The 27,231-nt window shown below is 36.4% G+C and overlaps 1 protein-coding gene across 1 annotated transcript in view; it reads left to right on the top strand.

The window, feature by feature from the left end:
- The window catches only part of LOC121375412 (phosphatase and actin regulator 4-like), a 101,259-nt gene extending 76,428 nt beyond the window's left edge, over positions 1-24,831 (top strand). Inside the window, exons 9-15 of the mRNA XM_041502850.1 lie at positions 4,977-5,116; positions 10,419-10,575; positions 11,499-11,554; positions 11,826-11,887; positions 12,519-12,656; positions 19,410-19,486; positions 20,606-24,831. Of these exons, the coding sequence (XP_041358784.1) occupies positions 4,977-5,116; positions 10,419-10,575; positions 11,499-11,554; positions 11,826-11,887; positions 12,519-12,656; positions 19,410-19,486; positions 20,606-20,621 (646 nt within the window). The 3' untranslated portion in view covers positions 20,622-24,831. The remainder of the gene's footprint in view (positions 1-4,976; positions 5,117-10,418; positions 10,576-11,498; positions 11,555-11,825; positions 11,888-12,518; positions 12,657-19,409; positions 19,487-20,605) is intronic.
- Positions 24,832-27,231: the final 2,400 nt, after the last annotated feature.

Genomic DNA, 27,231 nt, shown 5'->3' with positions numbered 1-27,231 from the left:
CATCAGAAAAGCTGGTCATGTTGTGTGCAGTGTTCTTTACGTGTTCTTTGCGCCATGGGAGTCCTTTTGCAGATAGTTCCTGGTTCTGCTGCCTCAGGGTGTACTTCACTAGTTTCAAGAATACTTGGTTTATCAGCTAATGCAACAGACAAACCAGAATAGTTAAGCAAACTGAAACTGGTATTCTTTAATGAAGAAACTATGTTTAGCAGCTTATTGGTTTGGGATATACCGGGTTCAAGTGAAGCTCATTCAAAGGATATAGGGTTTACATTTCCAATGAGGGTGTGTACTGAATATCAAATCCAGAAGTAGTGAACATTATACCATGTTCACCTGTTGAGTATGCAGGATTCTCTCCAGGTTATATTGAGTGAATAGTAAACCCTACAGCTTCTGCTGTGTTTTCAGTGATCTCTCCAAGTTCTATTGTGTGTTCAGTGATACTCTCCAGGTTCTGTTGTGTGTCCAGTGATCTCTCCAGGTTCTATTGTGTGTTCAGTGATCTCTCCAGGTTCTGTTTTGAGTCCAGTGATCTTTCCAGGTTCTGTTGTGTGTTCAGTGATCTTTCCAGGTTCTGTTGTGTGTTCAGTGATCTCTCCAGGTTCTATTGTGTTCATTGATCTCTTGAGGTTCTACTGTGTTCAGTGATCTCTCCAGGTTATGTATGATTTGTGTTCAGTGATATCTACAGACTGTTATGTGCAGTGTTCTCTCCGTGTTTTGTTGAGTGTTAAGTGATCAATCCTCCGGTTTCTGTTGTGTGTGCTAAATTATTTTCTTCATCTGTTGTGATTGATATGTCATGTTCAAGTTCTCTTGTGTATGCTATGTCATGATTATGGCATTTTGTATGTGTGTTCTGTCATGTTCTTCTTCAGGTTTTGTTGTGTGTACTATGTCACGTTCAGGTTCTGTTGTGTGTGCCACATCATGTTCAGGTTTTGTTGTGAGTTCTCTGTTATGTTCAGGTTCTGTTGTGAGTGCTATGTCATGTTCAGGTTCTGTTGCAAGTGACTGGATAAAGGCCATGGTATGTGCTGTCCTGTCTGGGGAAGTGCATATAAAAGATACCTTTCTGCATTAGGAAAAATGAAGCGGGTTTCCTCTGATGACTATGAGTCGTAATTACAAAATGTTTGACATCCAATAAAATTAATGTGCTCTAGTGGTGTTGTTAAACAAAACAAACAAATAAACTGTCGCAAGTGCTATGTCACTTCCAGTTTCTGTGGTCATTATTTTCTCATGTTCAGCTTTTTGCTATGTTATGTTCAGATCTTGTTGTCATTGATGTGCCAAGTTCTGTTGTATATGCTATATATCATGTTCAATGAATGAATGAATGAATGAATCTTTAACAACACCCCAGCACGAAAAATACATCGGCTACTGGGTGTCAAACTATGGTAATGCCAACAAATAAAGTGATGATCAACATCAATATAAGAATTCAAGATTTAAATAAAAACAGTGTAAAGAACTGTCCAAAAATACAAATATCACAGATAAATACTGACTTTTACTCAAAATTTCAATTTTGTGCTGTATTGGCCATCCTCAAAGAGAATGTTACACCCCTGCACCACGGTGAGGTTACAGCATGCGCAGGGGATATATCATGTTCAGGTCCTGTTGTGTGAACTGTGTTATGTTTATGTCCTGTTGTGTGTGCTATGTCATGTTCAGCTTTTGTTGTGTGTGCTATGTCATGTTCAGCTTGTGTTGCGCGTGCTATGTTGTGCTAATGTTTTGGTGTGTGTGTTGTGTCATGTTCATGTTCAACATTCTGTTGCTTAGCTTTGCTTAGTAACTGGTTTAACGTGTCCATAGTCCATACACCACTAGGGTTTCTAACACGTCTGTCCCGAGTCCGGCCTCCGATAGGATCGGGTGTCTGACTCAGGACAGGGATATTCTGTTGCAAATATTTGTTAACTGTAAAGTTAATCAAAGTTTTTAGATCTTGCTATCGTTTATGTTGAGGCCACATTCACTTCCTTCGCCTTTTAACCTTACGTCTGATTACACTGTCTTTTGTTATTGGACTTTGTCCTGGATAACTTACAATGACATTTGTATGTGCAATATTGTTAATCCATAATGCCTACATTAGGGCAATCCTGTAGATCTTTGAAGATCTGAAAGCAGCTGAAAGGCGGAACTTGATCACCGTGACATATAATTAAATATACTACTCAAAAGAATTTAAGGGTCAGACGATATTTTCGACATTATTTTCTGAACGTCAATTATATTAGCTAGACCATAATGTCACGCATGGTATTGTTCCATTTTGACGAAAGTGGGTCTAAGCAACCCATAAATGAATTAAAATCCACTGTCATTGACACTGTCGACTAGTTCTAATGGCGAAAACATGCTTACATTTGCACGTAAATTAGGGCGAAAGCGAAAGGTCTGCTAAGTGCCCATAACTTGCTTTTTCACAAAGCGCTTCATTTGCACGCTTTGCATGTGTATTCCATGTTCCCAATGCTGAATTTCCGTATAATTGGAGCTTGCGTTCGTGTACGGTGCACACTCCAAATTCGACAATGGTACGAGGTCAACTGACTATCGAAGATCGAAGAAGGGCTATTGCTTGGCTTCAGGATGGCAATACGCAAAGAAATGTTGCTCTGAGACTTGGTGTCAGTCAGAGTGTCGTTGGCCGACTGTGGCAACGGTACCAAGCAACGAATTCTGTTCGAAATCGTCCACATTTGGGAAGACCCCGAAGCACTACAAATAGAGGACCGCTACATCACCAATATGGCTCTACGTCAACGCACAAGCACTGCACGCCGATTACGTGACAATCTGCGGACTGCGACTGTCGAGTGTCTGATCAAACCATACGCAGTCGTCTGAGAGCCAATAATCTACGCTGCCGTCGCCAGGCTGTTCGACCACCACTCCTACCACGTCACAGAACGGCCAGACGTCACTGGTGCACACTTCATCTGCGGTGGCAACGTGTTCAGTGGGGTCGAGTGATGTTCACTGATGAGTCCAGGTTTTGTCTCCAGTTCAACGACGGTCGGGTTCGTGTCTACAGACGTCCTGGGGAGCGCTTCGCTGACGTTAACGTTAGACAATGTCACCGGTTCGGTGGTGGCAGCGTCATGGTGTGGGGCAGCATCTCTATCCACCACAGGACCCCCCTCTATGTGGTGGATGGCAATCTGAATGGAATCCGCTATCTGAATGAAATTATCCGGCCGTTGGTTCTCCCAGGCCTTCAGCAGATTGGCGGCGGGGCAGTTCTGCAGGATGACAATGCCAGACCCCACCGCGCCAGGGTGGTAACGGACTTTCTGAAGACAACAAGGTATCGCCAGGATGGATTGGCCAGCATATTCGCCTGACTTGGCCCCAAATAGAGAACGCCTGGGACGAATTAGGCAGGAGAGTTCGGGATAACCATGCCCCTCCGGCCAACCTTCATGATCTGGGTCAACTTCTTATGGCAGAGTCGCAGGCCATTCCCCAAGAGTTCTTCAGACGTCTGATCAACAGCATGAGGCAACGATGTGTCGAGTGTATTCGCGCCAGGGGTGGATTCACACACTATTAAACGAATGTTCTAATGTGTAAAATCCATGTTTGACAACCTTCAACTTTGACAGCATGTCATGTGACTTTCTTGTATACAGTGACATTTATTTGTGTTTTTTTGTAAATATGGAACAATAAATTAAATTTTTGGTGTAGTTTACATCATCATTCTAATACACTCTGAAACTTATTTGGTTATAAATTTTTGACCCTTAAATTCTTTTGAGTAGTATATACATGGACATCCAAAATCAATGTGATTATGCTTGCACTTTGGTCGTATATGCCACATACAACATCATTATGAATTAAAATTTTATCTACAGATACAAATTACATGTTGGAAACTTTGCTTCAATTAAAAACATTTCAAAATAGATATTTGTTTTTCAAGAAAATTCACCAAAACATGTTTATTATTATAATTATGGTGCACATAAAATAGCAAACCATACAAACATTAATATTACTGTAATTCCTATTTATATATACAGACACCATTCTTGTCTGTTGCCAAATGGTTCGTTGCATGCAGTACCAAATGTTTTTCTTAAATAGACCGGGCTCTCACAATGACAAAAGTCATATTATTTTTAGGATTCAAGCACATAAAAATATTGACATAATGTATGCTCTGTTGTACTACGCATTTGTAATTTCTATCACAGACCGATAACAAAGAATGCATATGAGTTGTATTTGGCACATACGACCTGTCAGACATAATTATATAACGAACTCTATTTAAAAAGGGTGTATCTACCACACACGACTAGTCGTGTTCACATAATGGGTGTTCACATAATGGACAGCAAGCAAATCGGAGGAAAGTCGTTTGTGTCAGTTACGTCTATTTTCATGCAAATTGGTATCTGTGATTCACTTACGACCATTTAAATCCTTCTGTATAAACGATGCAATTAGGGACACAGCTATGATTTTTTGTGACAATATATAATAGGGGATGGCGATTCCGAATATGCAAAAAAGACCTTTTAGCTCTCACGTGACGTTCTGTTATTAGAGGATTCTCGTGGATTCCATTAATGAGAATCCACATGGATCATTATTAGGTGAATCTAGTTGTAAGTGATGAACTGTTTTGACTGTGGCATGTCTTATTGCAGGCAGTAGGTTGATCATATGTGAATTTAGTTGTAAGTGATGAACTGTTTTGACTGTGGCATGTCTTATTGCAGGCAGCAAGTTGATCATATGTGAATTTAGTTGTAAGTGATGAACTGTTTTGACTGTGGCATGTCTTATTGCAGGCAGCAAGTTGATCATATGTGAATTTAGTTGTAAGTGATGAACTGTTTTGACTGTGGCATGTCTTATTGCAGGCAGTAGGTTGATCATATGTGAATTTAGTTGTAAGTGATGAACTGTTTTGACTGTGGCATGTCTTATTGCAGGCAGCAGGTTGACCAGAACAAAGAAAATGTGGGGGTGGAGAGAGCGGAGACTGAGCCTCACAGCTACTCTACGGGTGACTCGGATTCTTCTGATGACGATGAGATCAAGTACCGTGACGATGACGATGACGTCAACTTAAGTAAGAGTTGTTAGTCAGTGTTGAATGTTTGGCAGCTAGATGATTTAAACAATACATTATTTGCCACCATACAAAATAGGCAATTTGGGGATTAGCCAACAGTAGCGAAACATGCACAAATCATCACCAATGTATATGTAAATATGTGTATATAAGTAAATAAATAAGTAAAAGTAACTGTTCAGTTAAGAATTTTATATTTATGTTTTGAAACACAGCAGAACACATGATTGTAAACATTTATGGAAACTGGGAAATAACCCAGTTAAACTTGGTTAAAACTATCACACATATTTTTAGTCAGTTCAGTTCTTTCAGTTGGCACAAACTAAGGAATCCAGTCAATGGTTTAGTGGGCTGGAAGCTACACAGAAGCCTGATGACACAGACTTCTCACCAACAGATGTTAATTTGTTTTACTAGGTACTTTTTATTCAAGCACAGCAAATTTGTTTTTTTCACTGTAGATTAGACCCACATATTATCCTGACTCAATATTAGACTGGCTTTGGTCAAATAGTTTTAAGTATAATTTCCCCAGAAACATGCACAAAAAATAATTAATTAAACGGGAGTCACAAGTATATGTAAATAATGTGATAAAAAATATAAATAAAATTAACGGTTTAGTTAAGAATTTCATATTTATATTTTAAAACACAGCACGGCAGTTCTTCAAGATTGTAAGCATTTATATAAACGGGGGGTGGGGAGGATAATCCAGTTCTCACACACAAATCTGTTCATTGAAGCACTAATATTGGTACTTAGTTAATTTTCTCCCCAGTCAGCACAAACTATGGAATCCAGTTGATAAACTCTGTCATCTTGCGTTGTTGTTGGTTACTGGCCACGGTCTTCTCAAACTGGTCTTCTAAGTTATAAGGTCTGTCAAAGTCAACACAGTCATTTTCCTCAAAATACTGTCGGATTCTTCCAAGATGTGAGTGTATTTCACATGCTGTCACCGGTAGAATGTAGTCGCCATTGTCGTTGTCTGACACATTGGATAGCAGGGTTGTTTCAGTTGAAAATGGGGCCACAAATTCCGTCATCAGTTGGTGTTGAATAGCAGTCGAAGGTGTCGTCTTGGGTAACCTATCTGTCAATATCATTGACTGTCATACCAGTGATGGCAGTGGTCAGTTGGTCAGTTCAGTCAACTTCATCATCATTGTCTACATTGTCAGCAACAGCAAATCCACCCTTCCTAAAACAGTTAACTATTGTTGCTGGTTTTACATTTCTCCACGGTTTAGTCAACATATGTACAGCTTCAAGTAAAGTAATTTTTTTCGCACGGTAGTTGGCAGTGATGTTTCCAATGTCGGCAATGATTTTACTGACCACATGGGTGCGATAATTCCCCTTCAGATTGTGAATTATGCCCTGGTCACAAGGTTGGGTAAAGCCCAGTTCTCACTTGAACGATTTTTCGTACAACTGTGGTGCGACTAAAAGATTGTACAGCCGTGCGATTCCCGTATGAATTACCTAGGGTTCTTCCCCCCCCCAGTCTCACTTGTGCAACTGCAACTGCCATGTGACTGCCTTTCTGCACCGGGCTCGCATGAGATTTGCACAGGTTGCACGACAGTTGCATGGAAGTCTGATGGATGTTGCACGGGAGTCGCAGGGGGTCCACTGGGAGTCGCACATCTCGGCTCCCTTAAGACTCACGTACGACTCCTGTGCGACTGCTTTGCAACCTCTATGTGACCAGTGCGAACCTAGAGACAGCCGTACGATAATTTTAAACATTTGAAAAATGTCGCACCGGCATGCAACATGTCCGAAATACACACGACACCCCTACAACGTGTGCGAATCATCAACATACTGCCGTGCAACTCCCGCACGCCCTGTACGATTTGGTCGTCGCACGGAATTTGCGTAGAAAATCGTTCAAGTGAGAACGGGGTTTTAGAGAAGTAGTTCTGGGTGGAAGGAATATCAGTTTAACATTTTCCCATTTATCAGTCGGTGGGTGAGTAGTGCAGTTGTTGACTAACAGGACCACTTTTCTTCACTTTAGCTTGATTTCCTGGTTGAAATCCTCAAGCCATTCCATGAAAATAGTCCCTTTCATCCATGCATTTTTACTGTTGGTATATGATACAGGCAGACCTTTTTTCCCACCAGAAACATTGTGGATCTTTACTGTTACAAATAACTAACAGCTTTCTTTTGTCAGTCTAGCCATATTACACGCCACCAACACAGTCACTCAGTCCATAGCATTTTGCTGCCACTCATTTCATCAGTGTTTCGCGTGATCGAGAGTGCTGTCTGGTAGCGCTCTATAGTACAGCCCATCTCATCAACTTTATAAATGTCCTCTGCATTGTAGTGTAAACTTTTACTAGTTGTCAGCTCCAACGAAATCTGCATCCTTCTTTTTTAAAAACAATACCATTTCTCTCTTTCTCTCGAGACAGCCATCCAGACGTTGGGTTGAAGTCATCCACTTTCAATATTTTCGCTAGTTCTTTTGCCTTTCTAGTAAAAATTGGCCCAGATTCCGGTATATCTTTAAGTCGGGCATTTGCAAACCACTCAGAAAGAGCCGCCTCAACATTCACTGCTTTTTCTGTTCTCTGCAGTTTTTTTTATCTAGATTAGCATTGTAGTGATACTGGTTACAACTTTCCTCTTTTGGTGGATATTCGAGAAACCTGCAATTGGGAACACCCAAGTTTCTTTGTGATGTCTACTTGCGATATTTTTTTATCTAACATTTGTGCAACTTGATATTTATTTGCCAGAGATAAATTGTCTTGAAATGTCTTGTTACCTAATTATCTATTTGTATCCTAATTTATAAATATAAGCTTATTTGGATACAATTTTATTTGAGCATTTGACTATCAAAACATCTATTGATGGTTACCCCAGCAATGACATGAGTCAATTTGTGAGGCCAGAAAGGATTTGATTACACTGGTTTAAAATAATTATATAAATAATATTTTCATATTTTCACTTACCTTTTGTGACACCCAATGACCGATGTTTATTTTTGTGCTGGGGTGTCATTAAACATTCATTCATTCATTCAACCATTCAAGACGTTGATGGTACAGGATGTGAGGATGGTGGTTCAACTGAATGATCTCAAGGATGCTTATCTGCATGTGCCCATCCATCCAGATCAGCACAGATATCTACGGTTCATCTTCCAAGGGACTCATTAAGAGTGGGACCGGCCTCGGCAGCGTCGTGGCAGGCCATCGGTCTACAGGCTGGTAGGTACTGGGTTCAGATCCCAGTCGAGGCATGGGATTTTTAATCCAGATACTGACTCCAAACCCTGAGTGAGTGCTCCGCAAGGCTCAATGGGTAGGTGTAAACCACTTGCACCGACCAGTGATCCATAACTGGTTCAACAAAGGCCATGATTTGTACTATCCTGCCTGTGGGAAGCGCAAATAAAAGATCCCTTGCTGCTAATCGGAAGAGTAGCCCATGTAGTGGCGACAGCGGGTTTCCTTTCAAAATCTGTGTGGTCCGTAACCATATGTCTGACGCCATATAACCATAAATAAAATGTGTTGAGTGCGTCGTTAAATAAAACATTTCTTTCTTTCTTTCATTAAGAGTGGATTGTCCTGCCCTTTTTTAATATGTCAGTGGCTCCTGGACTGTTCACCAGGATCACGGCACCAGTATCATGGTTCCTACATCATAAGGGTATTTGTTTTTATGTGTCACTGTCAACTTCATCCTTAGGTTTCTTCGATGTCTTGGGTGGATTCTTAATCAGGATAAGTCAGATTGCTGCCAACACAGAGTCTTAAGTTCATTGGTGCCCTGCTGTGAGCGGACCTGGGCCTAGTACAGGTTCCTTCCAACAGATGGGAGAAGATCCAGATAGCGGTTGCCAGAGTTTTGAACAGCCTGTGACATTCTACTACTGGCAAAGTTTATTGGATCTCCTGATATCTGCTCAAGACATGACTCTCAGGGGCCGATTGCATTTACGTCACATTCAAGTCTTCCTGAATCCTTACATCACGTTGGACAATCCCGATTTGATGATCAATCTTCCACACAACCTTTGGTCCAGCCTTCAGTGACGGCAAATCCTGTTGAACACTGGTGGAGTCTCTTTGAGGCAATTTCAAGTGACTCACCATCTTTACTTCCATCCATTGCTGGAAGGTTGTGGTGCAAATCTGGATGATCAGACAACTTCAGGACAGTGGTTGTCAGAAGAAACCTGTCTCCATATCAACATGTTAGAGCTTCTGGGTGTCTTTAACGTAGTTCAAGACTGGTGCCAGCGATTGATCGATGCAAGTCTTATGGTGGCGATGGACAACGTGACGGCAGTGGCTTACACAAACTGTTACGGCGGGACTCATTCCAGTAGTCTACTGCAGCTAACTTATTGTCTGTACGAGATGGTCGGCACCATTCCACTGAACCTTCGAGCAAGACACATTCCAGGGGTCTCAAATGTGTTAGCAGACACATTGTCCAGGTCATCCGCTTCACAAGCCACAGTTCCAATCGGTGTACCAGAGACTTTGGATGCCAAACATAGATCTGTTTGTGACCCGATTCCATCGTCAGCTCCAGGGTTTACGTTTCAGCGGTCCCAGATCCATAGGCCATAGACCTAGATGTACTGGCTGTAGGTTGGGAAGGTCTGGATGCTTATGCATTCCCTCCATCAATATTGCTTTCCAAGGTGCTCAGTGTGGATGAATCATGTATGGTATCCAGATCTGGTTCATCTCGTGGACCCAGATCCACTACCGTTGCCCGACCGGGAAAGGTTGTTACTTAATTCTATATCAAGACAACACCATCCCAATCCACTCATGTTCCAGCTACATACATGGATCTTATCTCCGAGGGGTTGAAGAAGAAGGTTTTTTCTTCCAAGTCCATGGCAGCATCTGCTTATAATGTCTGATGACTGTGCTTTCACAGATGGTGCCTTACTGCCTCCTCCCTTCCAATCTTCCTTCCATGCACTCAGGGAAAAGAAGGAAGCTTTAGTCACGTGACCAGAACAGGAAGCAGAGGAAATGTAGATTTTAGCCATTCCATGGCTGTTGAGATGTTCAATACAGAAAACTATCCTAGGGGAATATGCCATTGTTTGAGGTCAAAATTAGGTATTTTAAAAGAAAAAAACTCAAAGTTTTCTCCAATTTGATGCATATAACATTTAATATTTAATATTTCATTTGTAAATTTATTTTGAATCCTAAAATTTAATGTTAGTTTTTTTTTAAAGTGTTATGTTACCTGATTCAACTATTTATGATGCAAGTTTTCTGTTTTTTCACAGGCAGTTTAGCAGCAAAGGTTGCCAGACAGGACAGTCTTGCCAGGTTCCTGAGCAATCGTCCTAGTCGAAATGAGTTGGTGGAAAAAAATATCATTCTGGAGAAATCAGATGTTCAGAAGCTGACTGACAGAGTAGCTATTGGGTCAAAACTAACCAGGTAATTTCGAAATGTCTGTTTTCATTTTTGCATTTAAACTGGCCAAAATTGTCAAATGAAAATCAGATCCATAATGTTTAAAATGACATACTCAGATGTTATACTCAGACTTTATTTATGAATAGCTCAATTATCGCAGGTAGTCGCATAACTCATAACAGTTTAAACAGCAATGTGTGACTTCCATATGTTGTGGAAGAATTGGATTAAAGAACATTTTTGAGTTTTGTTTTCTAGTGATACATATTTTTTTTTTGCTGTATGTATACAGGGTGTATACTACCAAATCAAATCCCATAGACGACAATAGTAACATATGTGGCTAAAACTCCTACCTGCAACGTATCAGCCGACATAAACGCCACGGATATAAATACTACCACCCCTTACACTTAAAGTGAATCAGAAAAAAATGGGGGTCAAGCTGCTCGTTTCTGAGATAACGGGTAGCGTCTATGACTACCCTAGTTTTGCACAAAATTCGAGTACTTTTTTTTACAGGTACCCCATACATGTTTCAAGCTCAAGGCTAATTGACACATTGGTACTAGATGAAATAAAATTGCACATTTTTTTTACCCAGATGAAACTATTATTTTTTACAACCAACACACTCACATTTATAACCAATCACAGGACTTGTGGTGTTCACTTCTGTATCAAAAGTTGGGTGCACCTCGAACTTTGACCCAGCCGGAAGTTATTTGGTTTAGTGCTACCTATAGGGATGAGTTGTCAGATGATTGGGAGTAGTCAAGACATACACACAATGTATATGTGCTGAATGTCAGTGAGAAAATGGGATTAAGACACATCTTGCCAGTCCATGCTACACTGTTGGATTACTATTTTTCTGCCACAATTCTATGGCATCCTATTTTTATCAAACTTTGCTTGCATTCACACACATTTTTGTTTTGCAGGCGGTTAAGTTTACGACCAACTTTAGAAGATCTTGAACAAAGAAATATTATTCATCGTGAGTAAAAGTTTGAATTGTTGATAATTATTAGTCAGTTTTAAAATATGACCCTACAAGTGACACGTATTATCTTTGTGTAATAATGTCATAGAATGTTTTGATATTTTATGATCAGAAAGACAATACTTCCAAAATATGAATGACATAATTCATGATTACATTCACATCCATAGTTTATATGAAGTCAAGTTACAAACTCGGACAATCTCTTTTGTTTTGCAGCTATATTTTCCTTAATCATTGTTTTCTTCATGTTAAACTTTTACAGATCAGACAGATTATGAAAAGGAAATGGAGAAAGAGGAAAAGAAAAGATTTTTGATAAGAAAGGTATGTTAAAGTTATTATGTGTTTTGTTTTATTCATTTGCTAGATCCGACAGATATGATACTCTTTTCGATTAGCAGCAAGGGATCTTTTATATGCACCATCCCACAAACAAGATAGTACATACCAAGGCCTTTGTTACACCAGTTGTGGAGCACTGGCTGGAACAAGAAATAGTCCAATTGGGCCATCGACAGGGATCGATCCTAAACTGACCAAGCTTTACAACTGGGCTACGTCCCTTCCCCACTATGCCACAAAGTCCAGTGATGATAGGAATTATTTTACATGTCACTTTGTACATGCATTTATTTTAGAAACCTGATCAGTTTTCATTCTTGAAAGAGTGTATTTGAAAGTAGCAGACCCTAATTTCACCTCGTAAAAATGGACACTGAGTTTGATTAATCTACAACCCTGTATCACATCTGTATAAAGTTACAATAAAGTGAAACAAGTCTTTGATGTTGAAATGGTGAAATACCCTCTGAAAATAGACTAGAGCTTGCTTCAATAACCGTTACTTCTTAGCTCGGTACATGTACATGAGTTTTTAGAATTATGGGATCAGGAATGCAAGATTTTTTCTGATTTTTTCGTTTTAAATCTTTTAAATAACATTTGTTATTTTCAGTTGAGTTTCCGTCCAAGCATTGAAGAGCTCCGGGAACGAAAGATTATAAAGTTTAATGATTATGTTGAGTTGACAGATGCTGAAGTATATGACAGACGTGCAGATAAGCCTTGGACAAGACTTACTCCAAAGGACAAGGTTGGTATTCACACCCATAGTTTATGTGGATTTGAGTTAGCAAGCATTTCTTACCAGGAGTGGAAGGCTAATTACAGATTATATGTATTTTAGTTTTGTATCTTAAAAACGTATCCTGAGAAAAGAAACATTTAAACATATTTTATTACCATCTTAACCCTTATCCTGCTGCATTTTTTTTGCAAAATTTAAAGAATTTTCACCTATTAAAAATGTCTGGTAATATTATTAAAATTTGTGGACATTTTAACATGAAATTACACAAATATATACCATGATGATCCATCTACATAATGATAGCATTTTGTAGACAGTTTTGTTATTTATGTTACCATGGCAACAGCTGCAAATTTCAATATAAAAAAAATTCATTAATAATTAAGAAACCTTTAATTAAAAACTCATATTTTTCTTTTAATTTAAGTCTGTGCTGTGATTTATTAACCATACTACTTGATTTAAAGAAAAAATTAAGACAGCCCATTTTCTTCTGGAAAATAGGGTTGAATGTACATACTGCCATCAACACCATTTTGTAAATTATGAATTATTGTAAATTATGTCCAACATTAACTATTATACATTTCTAGTAATATTAGTCAAATCTGTTGACATTTCAACATGAAATTACACACATATACCAAGAAGATCCATGTACAAATAGCTTCTTTTTTTTGTCAGTTATATTATTGATGTCACCATGGCAACATACCGGCCTTGGTGGCGTCGTGGTTAGAACATCGGCCTACAGGCTGGTAGGTACTGGGTTCGGATCCCAGTCGAGGCATGGGATTTTTAATCCAGATACCGACTCCAAACCCTGAGTGAGTGCTCCGCAAGGCTCAATGGGTAGGTGTAAACCACTTGCACCGACCAGTGATCCATAACTGGTTCAACAAAGGCCATGGTTTGTGCTATCCTGCCTGTGGGAAGCGCAAATAAAAGATCCCTTGCTGCTAATCGGAAACAATAGCCCATGTAGTGGCGACAGCGGGTTTCCTCTCAAAATCTGTGTGGTCTTTAACCATATGTCTGACGCCATATAACCGTAAATAAAATGTGTTGAGTGCGTCGTTAAATAAAACATTTCTTTCTTTCCATGACAACATGTGCAAATTTCAATATACCATTTTCTCATTAATAATTACAAAAACTTTTATTTAAAACTAATATTTTTCTTGTAATTTAAGTATGTGCTGTGATTTATTAACCATACTACTCGATTTAAAGAAAAATTAAGTAGACAGCCAATTTTGTTGTGAAAAATAAGGTCAAATGCACATACAACCATCAACACATTTTTTGTAAATTGTGGACATACATTGTATAACCAACATTAACTAGCACTAAAATATTTATACTATCTCTATTACTGTATATATGTTAGTCAAATGACACACAATTTAAAAAACCCGGTATATTTCCTTTCATTTCCTTTCATTTTCAAATGAAAATGATTAATTCTGTTACCATGGTAACCAATGCAAAAAGAGGAAACTTTACCCATATGAAATGTTTCAAATGAATTTATTTGAATACAAATCACTGTATAATGACGTAACAATAAGCTTCCAGCTGTATACAAGAGAAGGCTGAAAATTGTGAAGTCTATTACCATGGTAACCAATTCAAAATACAAATTTGTTTCTATAAAAAATACCATTTTCAAAGACTAAGTAAAAAGCAATGTATAGTGACATAATCGTTGGGCATTTTCATTTAACTTGGGGGGTGGGGGGTGGGGGGGGTCAAAAATCAGCCTGCACCCCTACAGGAATGGGAGCCAGTATGCCTATGGGTGTCATTTTTTTTTTTTTTTTTACCCTGTCGCTTAAGCCTTGGTAGAGAGAGGTAAGAATTTGTTTATGTGTGGAGGCATCCCACAAAATGTGATAAAAAATGTGAAACGTTGATGCACGATGCACAGCAGTTGAGATCAAACATAATAGGTCACTCGAGATGTCACACAAGTAAATGTTGAAAATGAAAACATGCTTTAAGCTCACTAAAATATTATTGGAATCATGAATTTATATTTGTGCAACTTCTTCTGACATGTTTGTAGCTGGAGTGAAAGAAGAAGAAATCACTGGCAGTTCATGCGAAATATTGTACTACAGATCCCCAGACAATATCTCGGTCAAATGGCGATAATATATAGGTTTTCCGTTTTAAAAAAAACCTATTTTCCTTTTCATGTTTTTGTAAATTCCGTTTCATTTCCATTTCAGAATACAACGTGGAGACCTAATTAACAATTTAAATAACACCAGCTGTGACAATTTAACATAACAGGCAGACAACGCTCTTTACTTTTTACTTTTTCATAATTCTTGACAAAATATTAAATTTTTAAGTTTTAAAAGATGAAAACAATTTAAAAGTACCTTTTGTCAAATATATCATATAAAAAAATAATACCATTTGGTCTGTTTTATTTACTTTGTACGAAACCAAAACCAGGGTCCGAAAATTGACTGGTGTCGACATACATCGCTATTTGTTGTTAAATCAAAGTAGGCCTTCATATTAGTGGTGAAAAATCGGAGCAAAGGTTACAGTTATAACAACTACATAAAGCATATTTATCCAACAATTGAGTGCACTGTTTTATTCAACGGGGCTTAGTGTTAACAAAACGTAAAAATCTTCCATGACAAACGTTAGCGACAAACTGCTGACTGAACATACTCCTGAAAAAAAAAAAAACCCTGTCCCATCTGAACAGGCGCAACAGACTAAGCAGTGAACCAGTCCCAAGTTCAGCCAGCAAACATTTCGCTAACGTTCGCAAAGTATTTAGTTCCCAACGTGGTCATTTGGTTTACGTTTTTCCGCATGGTCGGGCTAAATGTAGCACCGATAAATACGACACTACGCGTTTACCAGTAGTACTGCACACAGGCCAATCGTCAGTTTTACAGTGTGTGGCAATAGTAAAATGGTATTCATTTTTTAACTTCGCGGAAAAATTCCGTGAATTCTGTTCGTTTTCCGCGATCGCGGAAAATCACTGGGTCTAAATATAGGTCAACAAAGTAGGATTGTTTTATGATTTGTGATTATTACATCCTCAATGCAACATCTTATTAGCATGAAATAATTTGTTTAATGATTTTTGAGATAAAATTGTAAACTGAACAATGTTTCGGGTCGTTGCCTGCCCTGCTAAAGCACATGGATATTTAAAAAATATATTTATCACCATATATTTTAATAAAACATGCAATTACCTACTGTGAATCTATTGGAAACTATTATCCTGTGGTGCATTTCACATGTTATATAGGTCCACAATTTGTGGGGGTGTTGCGCAACACAAAAAAGGACTTATGAATGATCGTGTTGATGTTCTAAAATAAAAACTAGTCGATAATTTGTTATATGAAAACATTGGACCTCACTGTGAGGGTGGCTTCCACCCCTGACACACCCCCTACTCATAGGTACAGGCCTGATGTATTAATCATAGACGTACGGGCTCTCATTTTGTTGTGTAGGGGTGGGAGTGGAAGGGGCTGGCTAATTTTGGCCAGAATTATAACGATCAAAATACCCGAAACTGGAAAAACAACATTTATTCATTTTTATGTTATTGCCAACCAACTATATATAATGTAGGGTTTCAGACGAAGCACTACACATTTTTACATGGATTATGTACAACTAAAATTGTGGGAGGAATGATGGAAAGGTTTCAGGCAAGCTCATTTTGCCTGAATATCTTATTGTTTTCGCCCACATTTTAGGATTTGGCACTAATATATTTATAAAAACACATTAGGTCCAACACAACAGCATTTTACCTCATGATTATTATTTTATCTTTATAAAATTTGAAAATACGTGTACCTCCCACCCCAGCTCAAGCAAATTTTCTTCTCTCTTTTTTTTTCAATACATACTCTGGTGGAGCATGACTGAAATCCCCTGTAAACTTCGCTCGCCATCACCCCCATCCTCACCCGCTAAAATTCCAGCACACGGCTGATTATTTTTAATTGTCATTCACTGTACAAAAATAATTACAAAACAATCACTGCGTATATATGCTAAATTATTGATAAAAGCCATGCACAGAGCCCACCCCCACCTCCACAACTCCTTGGATCCATAACTGGTACAGTATAGTACATGCTTTGATCTATTTCAATAATAATAAAACAAAAACGGTGCCACCACATAATTGTTATGTGTGATGTGCAACGAAAATGTTTTGTGATTGGTTATTAAAAACAATATAGGTCGAGGTATTTCCCAGACTAGTTCAGCAGACATTCGTAGTATTTGTAATGCATTAAAAAAGATTTTTTTTTTTTTTTTTTATACATACATGTATCCACTCAGTACTGAATGTAATATGTAATCTTGAAAAGGAAAACGGGGAAAACTGGCTGAAAAAAACTACAAAAACAAAACAAAACAACGATGAATGCAGAACACAATTACGTATTCCGTCACACAGTTGACGTAGATGTTCAAGCAAACATAGCTGGTTAGAATATCGTCTGCTGTATTATAAAAAATCACTTTGTAATTATTAATGAAAATTGCAACAGATCCAAGCAATGTGTTTGACTACTGTCAAATTGTATGGCATGAAATGTGCTGCCACGTGACCGTTGTTTATAACTAGAAATAAGGGAATGGTGCTTTTCGATGACTGTTTATGCTGTTTTATTACAACTATTTGAGTGTGTTTTTACCTTTTTTAGACATGAAAAGTGATACTTATTTTATTTTAATGCAACTGTCCTAATATAGTCTCATATATAATAGTATATTATGACAAATGTGTACAGATAAAAGAAACAGCTACAAAAAAAAACAAGAAACAATAACAAACAGTAGCACACGCCATTTGACGGGTCATTTTTGTATTTTCAAAAAAACATAAGATGTACGACAACAATTTAGCAAATATATGGATATGTCATACTATACATTGACATTTCCTTACTTTTTTTTAGAAAATGATTTTAAAATGAAAATAATGCTAAATGACATCATAGTGATGACACTTGACATGTATTCACATCATTGGCAGAAAATGTGTTAAAATAAGCAGTTTTGAAATTAGCCAACAGGCCTAATGTTTTCCCCAAGAACCACAATAAACATTTGTAGTTTTTATGGCCAGACAATATTAACAATAACTGGAACACTTGAAAAAAAAAAATTGTTGAAATGTACACACATATATAATTATATATATATTGTCACAATATATTGATTATGGTATTTGGAAGTGAAGGCTTAATCGTATAATATACTTGAGTTAAACAAATAATATTATTTTCCCTCAGTTTTCAGGGTTAACTCTGGATCAGCAGAAAATGTCACCAAATTATCTACCAAACTTACAAAAATATAAATATTTCGTAACAAAATAGCAATTAATACTTGAAATTATTTCGCCAAATTAAAATAAAATTCGCCAATTGTGTTTAAAATTCTCAATTGGCAAATTTGTCGAGTGCCAGAGCTAGCCCTGGTTTTAGATGCATTATAGGATAAAGGTCACAACCAGTTGAGAATGTGGAATATCCGTTTTATCCTAATAAATAATTAACTATTTTTTAAGTATCTACGTCATATCATGAAATATCATTTTGAGGTGGTCGCAGTTACATCAGTTGTTATCCAGGAAATACTCTAAAGTGTTGTCACATTGAGATAGTCGTATAGCTCGTGTGTCCTGTAGCATTACATACAATAGAATAACACTAGAGGACACTCAGGCTAATACTCGTAGTACCACATTCAGTAATATTGGCGACTCACGATTCACAATTTTATTTTGAATTATGATGTATTCAGTTTAATTGGTAATAAAATCAGCCTAGTCCAAAAACAAGGGGGAAAAAAGGAAGAAAGCTTGGTGTACAATTATCATATAGGCCTACTGTATTATTCCTAGTCATTTTGTTCGGTTATTTTTCATCAAGTGTTGTATCTATAATGATCACACATAGTTACTAAATAGTTAAATATTTGGCCGTTTAAATGGTATTGTTCCGTTTAATAGGTTCCACTAAGCACCTGTTGCCTCTGTTTATTCTGCAATCTGGTCCCAGGAATTAAACATTCAAATACCTTTGTACAAAATATGTATTCACCATAGTAAGCTTCATGAATATTACTCAGATTTCACTAAATATAGCTTAGACTGATTCTAACAGGAAGAAAGCAACTTTGTCCTGAAAACCAGCATATTCAAATACCTTTGTACAAAATATGTATTCACCATAGTAAGCTTCCTGAATATTAATCAGATTTCACTAAATATAGCTTCGACTGATTCTAACAGGAAGAAAGCAACTTTGTCCTGAAAACCAGCATATTTTCCCACATCACAGTTATCTTTCATTACATTGTTGCTGGTTAAATGCCAACTTTTAGTTTCACACTGGATATCGTACTCAGCTGTTGATATATAAAGTCATTGTTTATGCACAAAACAATGCAGTAAGATTAGTCCGTGTTCACCATTCATTAAGGATATATTTACTTTTGATGCTTTGTGTAATTAGGTTTGTTCAGATGTAGAAAGCCGATGTTTCAGAAACAATTTTCTTTTGTTCAAGTGAACTATTTGCTGAAAGTAAGAAATATTAAAATATTTATTGGTAATTTTTTATGGGTTGACTTATAAATCGTTCATTAAAAAAGAGAAGTTTTCAGTGCTTGAAATTAGTGACTCTACTTATAAGCAGAGATATGATCAGTAAATAATGCTTTTATTTGTTTCAGGCTGCCATAAGAAAAGAACTTAATGAATTCAAAAGTAAGGAAATGGAAGTTCACGAAGACAGTAAACACTTAACAAGGTAAAATATCTTTCTATTTTTCTATGTGTATTAAATGTGTTTTTGGAAAACCTTTTTTTTTTTTTTTAATTTTGAGTTATTAAAGTTTGTTATAGTCTGGAGGCAGAATCCACATTTTGAGGATTTCATTCTACCGAGAGAGTCCAAGCGACCATCATGGTTATTCCATGTAGGATGATGTGCTGAATCGTATTCCAGTGGAGGTCAGCTTTGAAAAGAGTGTGGAGGGTCATCAGTGATCATTAAAGGTCAAGGGGGTACAAATTTGAAGAAAAAATAATTTGTTATTTTCTGGAATGATATCCTCTTTTTTTAATCGAAAAATCAGTTGAACTAAGAACAGTGACATCAAAGTTGAGATTTTGTATTGAATTGAAATTTTAAAGCAACAGTTTGGCTGATTCAGTGTTTTGTTTGTGTATGACTATGAAGATAATATTTATGAAGAAAATGAAAATTAAATTTTTGCTCCAAATTTGTACCCCATGACCTTTAATGACCTCTGGTACCCCTCCCCCCTTTTCGAAATATGATGGACCACATCATCCTACATGGAATAACCATGGTGGTCGCTTTGACTCTTTCGGGTGTGTACCGGCCTCTGCGGCGTCATGGTTAGGCCATCAGTCTACAGGCTGGTAGGTACTGGGTTTGGATCCCAGTCGAGGCATGGGATTTTTAATCCAGATACCGACTTCAAACCCTGAGTGAGTGCTCCGCAAGGCTCAGTGGTAGGTGTAAACCACTTGCACCAACCAGTGATCCATAACTGGTCCAACAAAGGCCATGGTTTGTGCTATCCTGCCTGTGGGAAGTGCAGATAAAAGATCCCTTGCTGCTAATCGGAAAGAGTAGCCCATGTAGTAGGGACAGCGGGTTTCCTCTCAAAATCTGTGTGGTCCTTAACTATATGTCTGACGCCATATAACCGTAAATAAAATGTGTTGAGTGTGTCGTTAAATAAAACATTTCTTTTTTTCTTTCAGGTGTAACGAAATCTTATTTTAAGCCACTTTTTTTAATTCTGCCTCCAGACTATTATGGCACATAACGTGTCATCCTCAATGACAGATGTTCCATACTGAATAATATAAAATACATAAAAACTTATTATTTCAGGTTTCATCGGCCTTGATCTATGCAGAACATACCTTAACAATGATGAGTGAGAGTCGCACTTGGTCCTCATGTCCTCCTGCTGGTTTGTGCTGTAACAAGGGAATGTTTACTGACACTCTCATGGACAAGAGGCAGAGGACTTGCACACCCAGACTGGGCTTCATGTATCTGGCTTAAAGCTGGCCAACATGAGTTATTGGCTTGTTCTCATGATAAAACTACCTGCAGTTTGCTCAGATTTCCTCTGGTGCTGTGCCATTCTTTGCAATGTGAAACAGAGTGCTGGGACAATTGGTCCAACCATACCACCACAACAGGGTTCCAGCCTAATCTATAGAATATGTAAGACCAATCATACAGTGTTTTCTTTTGCATATTCTTAGGGCAGGACCCTAAGAGGAGAATTTTAATAGAACACCCCTTGGCCTAAAGGAAACAAATTAAATGTTTTAAATGTTGAAGCAATATTGTCCTTACAATTCATGTTGGTTAATACATCATGCTGTAGACGCTTTGTCTTACAGCTGATTTTCTAACTATACTGACTAGATCAGTAGATTTACCTTGTGATTATTGTGATAATCAAGTTGTCATTATTATATGTGGGGGGTATTTGATATTTATTATATGGGGAATGGACTTGCTGACTGGTACATAAATAGAGGATAATAAACGAATTACCAGTTACTATCAAATTTATGTCCTGAGTGAAATAATTTTCACTTGTCACAAGCTTTAGCGAGTGACAAGGGTAAATTATTTCATGAGGGATATACATTTTATAGTAACTGGTAACTTGTATATAATAACTGTTACCAAATTTGTTATTCTATTTATTACCCCAGCTAAAAACATTTTTCTAAAAGCCTTTATTTTCAATATACATACTTGTACACGTAGGCCTATGTAGAAACAACGTAAACCACTTTACACACTATTGTGAGTATTGCTTTAACATATTTTAATCACTTCCACTTCTAATATTCTGCTGAATTTAAAAAAAAATTATTACAAGTTTAAAACTAAAAACAAAAAGTCATAAACACAAACTCTCTAAACTACATGATGTCATTTTGTGTGTTTGTCAAATCGTGATGACATCATATTTAATACTGACAGGGTCATTGGTTTGTAGCTGTCAAATTGTCCAATAGTAGTGCACGTTACACCAATGCAGAATATTTCTCACTGAGAAAATATGAAAAATATGAGTGACCGCTGGGGTAATAATTGGTTTTATTAATGATTGTCTGTCATGTATATCAGTGTATTTTATTTTAGTTGGCCAGGTTATAAAGCAACTTGTTCACAGTTATTTATGTTTCAAAGTATTTGTATATATGAGAAAAATGTATTACATGAAAATATAAAAATTTCATTTAAGAAAGTAACTACTGATTTCAGAATAGGTGTGTGCCTAACTACTGTCTAAAACACAACCATGTACCATAAAGCCATCACACTGACACAGCACTTCACCAAGTATTGGTTGAGTTCAAACTCATAAGGCTTTCACACTGATGTGACACTTCACCAAGTATTGGTTGAGTTCAAACTCATAAGGCTTTCACACTGATGTGACACTTCATCAAAGTACTGGTCGAGTTCATATTCATAAAACCTTCATACTGATGTGACACTTCAACAAATTGTTGGCGAGTTCAAACTCATAAAGTTTTTAAGCTGATGTGACACATCACTAATTTCTTTGTCAAGTTCAAACTCATAAAGTTTTTAAGCTGATGTGACACATCACTAATTTCTTTGTCAAGTTCAAACTCAAAGTTTTTAAGCTGATGTGACACATCACTAATTTGTTTGTCAGGTTCAAATTCATAAAGCATTTCACACTACCGTGACACTTCACCATGTTGACCGAGTTCAAACTCAAAACCCATTATTTTCTTTGTTACAAATAACTGCATTTGGCTGGGGGATATTAGAATTTGTAGACACTAACATTAACATACATGTAGTATGAACAAAATATCTATAAATTAATTGCATGTCCACCTTTGTCTTAGAATAATCTGTACTATACCTTATTACTTGGGGAGATTTGTGTTAAAAATCTGTTTTCATCTTTAAACTATTTTGATTTGTTCATTGATAGCCCTTTGATATTTTCACACAATCTTCCCTTTATGTATAAAAAAACCTACAAAAAACAAAGTTTGATAACTTTGATTAGGATTTTTTTTTTTTTTAAATGGATCTTTTGAATGTTCAGAGTTTTCTGTTACATTTTCTGTGGTTGGTTTCAAAGTGCTAAGTATTGTGTCTGCGGTATAATGCAACAAACCTAACATAAACAAACAGATATTTAAGTTAAAATGGCCACAAAACCTCCATAATGGCAAATTGACTTTTAAACTATTATAAAATTATTTGTTTGTTCTATTTTTGTCTCATCTTGATGAAGCTGAAAATCGAGATACAATGATGGCATCAACTTTTATGTTTAACTAAATGCTAACTTTTTGTGTTTAGCTCCATTTCTCACAAACTATGAGTCTTAGCTCAATGAAACTTTATTCTGGCACCACCAGGTTTTGTTCTTGATTAATGTTTACAAATAGTCAATTAAGCTACATTTGTAATTCATTTAATTTTAAATAGATTAATTATGAATTTATGTCACCATTTTAAAGTAAAGAAAAAATTAATTCAGTTGTTACTTTTTAAATGTTTAATGTGCATTAAGCTGACTGACAGTACAGGTGCATGTGCAGGAAATTGTGAGGATCTCCACAGTGTTAAGCAGGGCAGGTTCAGGTCATGTGCCCCCTGAAAATATATTAACAAAAGAAAATTCACTTGGAGCAGGGGGGGTTCAGTAAATTCCATGGAATTCTTATTACATATATATACTTTTAGTATGTTTGTTTTGTCATATGCTGGTCCCCCATCTGGGATTAAGCACTAAAATATCCTAACCCAATGAGGACCCAGCAGAAAAACTGCATCCTGGCATAGCACAGCTGGGTGGTTGGACATCCTGTGTTCTCTTACCTACACAGTCGCTACCAAAATGTGGTTTTTTGATCAGACTTGTTCTTCAGTATAATGACTATTACAGATCACAAAATATGTTAACATACTTCATGATTTGAAATAAATATTTAGGACAGGTACTTTCAAAATGTCAGGCAAGGAGCAATATTTAATTGAACAAAAAGTTAAGTGTTGTCAGTATAATTCATTGCCAAGAGTTTCTCTTCCGGGTTCATTTTAAGAGTGTAAAGCTTATTTATTTTATGTTTTTGTCCAACTTATTACTACAGCAGAAAAGAGGAATGATATTTGTCCAGTCAAGTAAATTTTGTAAACTTATAAATGTATTTAAAGTTAACAATCATGAGTTTCGATAGGCTGTTATTTATATTTCACCACTTGGCACAAGACTGTGAAAATGTTTTAGAGTTAAGGTTGGCCCTGTTCACATTTTAAAATTAGTTTACGTTATTGTAGATGGAAAAAGGATAGCACAGTTATATTTGAGATTAAATAAATAGTATAGCGACCCCATGCCCCCGCCAAAACATTTAAAAATAAAAATGAACCAAAAATAAAAACCCAAAACTCTCTATTTTCAATAATTCTTGCAAGCTGTGCTTTGGCCTATTTCAGAGCCAATTTTTATATCAAGATAGTTACAAACATTTATTAAAATTACTGTATAAAATATTTTCATACATGTTCTAACTTTTGGTTACTTATTTGTAGAAATATATTTTTCTTCTTACACTCAAAATAATCAGGGAATATGAATTGTTTTTAAATTCTGAAGGGGAAGGCAGGGACTAAATGCACGGAAAACCATCCTACTAAGTTTAATACCTACAGCAAAGAATTTATTTATCCCATGGATATTAAATATTGCAGTTATAGAATGTACATGTACATGTATTTTATGCTGTATTTTTATAACTCTGAATAATAATTTTTAGACCCTATCACCTCAATCCATCAAACCAGTAAATAAATAAATAAATAAATAAATAAACCAATAGTATTAATAATAAATATAAAATAATTACACACACACACAAGCACAAACAAATAATGTAGGTCACATGTTATATGCATTTATTACTTGTGTGGGTAATATTTTTTCGATCTCTTCACAGGAAGGGACGTAGCCCAGTTGTAAAGCGCTTGCTTGATGCATGGTCGGTTTTTGGATCAATCCCCATCGGTGGGCCCATCAGGCTATTTCTCATTCCATTCAGTGCACCACAACTGGTATATCACAGGCCGTGATATGTGCTTTCCTGTCTGTGAGAAAGTTCATATAAAAGATCCCTTGCTGCATTAGGAAAAATGTATCGGGTTTCCTCTGATGACTATGTGTCATAATTACCAAATGTTTGACATCCAATAGCCATTGATTAATTAATCAATGTGCTCCAGTGGTGTCGTTAAACAAAACAAACTTTGATCTCTGAATAGTGTGCAGATTGCTTCTACAATCACTGATTGGCTGGCTTCAAAATCACGATGGCCGGAACTTCACTTTCATTCGTATAATATTTCCATTCATGAGTCAGATTACACATACATGTATGTTATACAATCTACAAACATTTTGACTTTTCTGTTTCGTAAACATGAAATGGTATATTTTTATAAGCAGCTGCTTTAGTAGCATACCAAAAAATATATTTTCTGATGCAACCACAGCTGTATTATTTTGTATTGTAAACGTATGGCTGTGAAAAGAACACTGTTATGCCATAACGTCACTTACATTACATCATGTCATTCCTGTAAGGTTATCTGATGTAATGGTTGATGGCTCAGGTTTACAACATTCATTCACCCAGGACAGATAATTCATAATTCCTTGTAGCTCGTTAGTTTTTCTATATGTATTATATTTATTAATAATAAATGTAGCATTACAAGCTAATATTGAATAAACCTAATTGATAACACAGCAGCCCGATTGATAACTTGGTACACTGTTATAACTTAACAAATGGTAATTGTATTTGACAAAATTCAATCTAATTCCCCGATGAAGTCATGAAATGGTCAAAATCGTATTATAAATTAGTTTTACATGCACACCAACCTTGGAAGAAAAACCGCCTCAGTAAATTTTAGGCCTACTGATAAAAAGAGGTATGTAAAACATAATTTTTCATTCAATAAAATCTTTCCTCCTCCCTGAAATGTTCATACTCTGAGGCCTTAATATTTATTTAAAATCATTCAGTAATTTTAAAGTAATATTTGTGATCCATCCAGGGTTTTTAATCAGCTATGTTTCTAGACTCCTTACCATTTTTCAAAGGCTATGTCATTTTATATTCCAAATGTTGGAGTAAAACATTCAAAATCTGAAGGTAAATAGTTACCATTTTTTATTATTATATAAAGATATATTTTGAAAACGATTTGTAACTCTTGACAAACAACCCTTCCCTCCCCTATAACATTTCATAATGTAAAATAGATGTATCAATTTGAATTAACTTTAATGAGATGTTTTTGAAATGAAACTGAAAATTCCCAATTTTTGGTAAAACGACACTTGAATTCCCAAAAGCAAAGCCATGGGCGTCAAGTCAAATTTGAGAAATAAAACCCTGTCATAGTTACTGTAGTGAAAAACCATAACAATGAAAACAACATATTTTAATAGGGATTGCGTAGACAAGATACAGCCGGATGTCTGACTGCCAAGCTTCGGCACCTGTTAGCTTAGTTTGCTGGGTCCTCATTGCAAAGCATGCTATGAACATTCGATGGAACTAAAACAAATGTAGTCACCTAAAAAAGAAATTTATTATTTTTTAAGTTGCATCATTAAAGTTATTTTTGGTTTCGCACCATTTTCAGTATGTTTGTATATCAGCAAAGAGTTGGGTGTATGAAAACTACAAGTGATGTTCTGTGTACTGTTTGACAAACAGCTCATGCATGTTAATCGTCTTCGGGATGTAGTATTTTGACACATTAAGTTTCCTCTCAAATATTTTTCTTCAGCATCACCAAAAACTGTGTCAGCATATGAACAACTTTTACAACTTAAGAGATTTGATGAGAGAAATGTTTTTAATAAATATATTAGAGAGGTTTATCAAGCACACTGTTACTGTTACAGATGTGGATTGTTAATAATGTGTCTAACAGTTAGTACCAACAGTAATACTAGCTTATCCGATCTTTACGGTTAAATTCTTTTCATTGAAACATTATTCACATTAATCATAAAATAATCTCTTTAAAAAATACATGATGATGTCTATGGTGCTAATGTTGCTTGATAATTTACCTGGCAAAATGATAATCTTCTGGAGGAGAGTATATCCCTACTTTGACGAGACCCCCTTACAAATATTCTAGATCTGCAAACTGCTGTCACTTAAAAATGGAAGAGGCAAATGGACTGGTGATAATTAGAATGTTTTTTAACACGAAGCAATTGTGAACACCTACAGACCTCAGATCATAGTGTGATACATCTACTACTTGTGTACACTGCTACTATATTCAAACATCACAATAATTGATCTTACTAACCCTAAGTTCATGTACAGCTGCTGAGAAATTAATGACATATCATTGGCTGTATCAGTATTTGTATGGTTGTTAAACCTCTCTATTTAACATAATTT

This window comes from Gigantopelta aegis, chromosome 6 (genome assembly GCF_016097555.1).
Source record: "Gigantopelta aegis isolate Gae_Host chromosome 6, Gae_host_genome, whole genome shotgun sequence".
Classification (NCBI taxonomy): Eukaryota; Metazoa; Mollusca; class Gastropoda; order Neomphalida; family Peltospiridae; genus Gigantopelta; species Gigantopelta aegis.
This window is presented reverse-complemented; position numbering and strand designations above follow the sequence as displayed.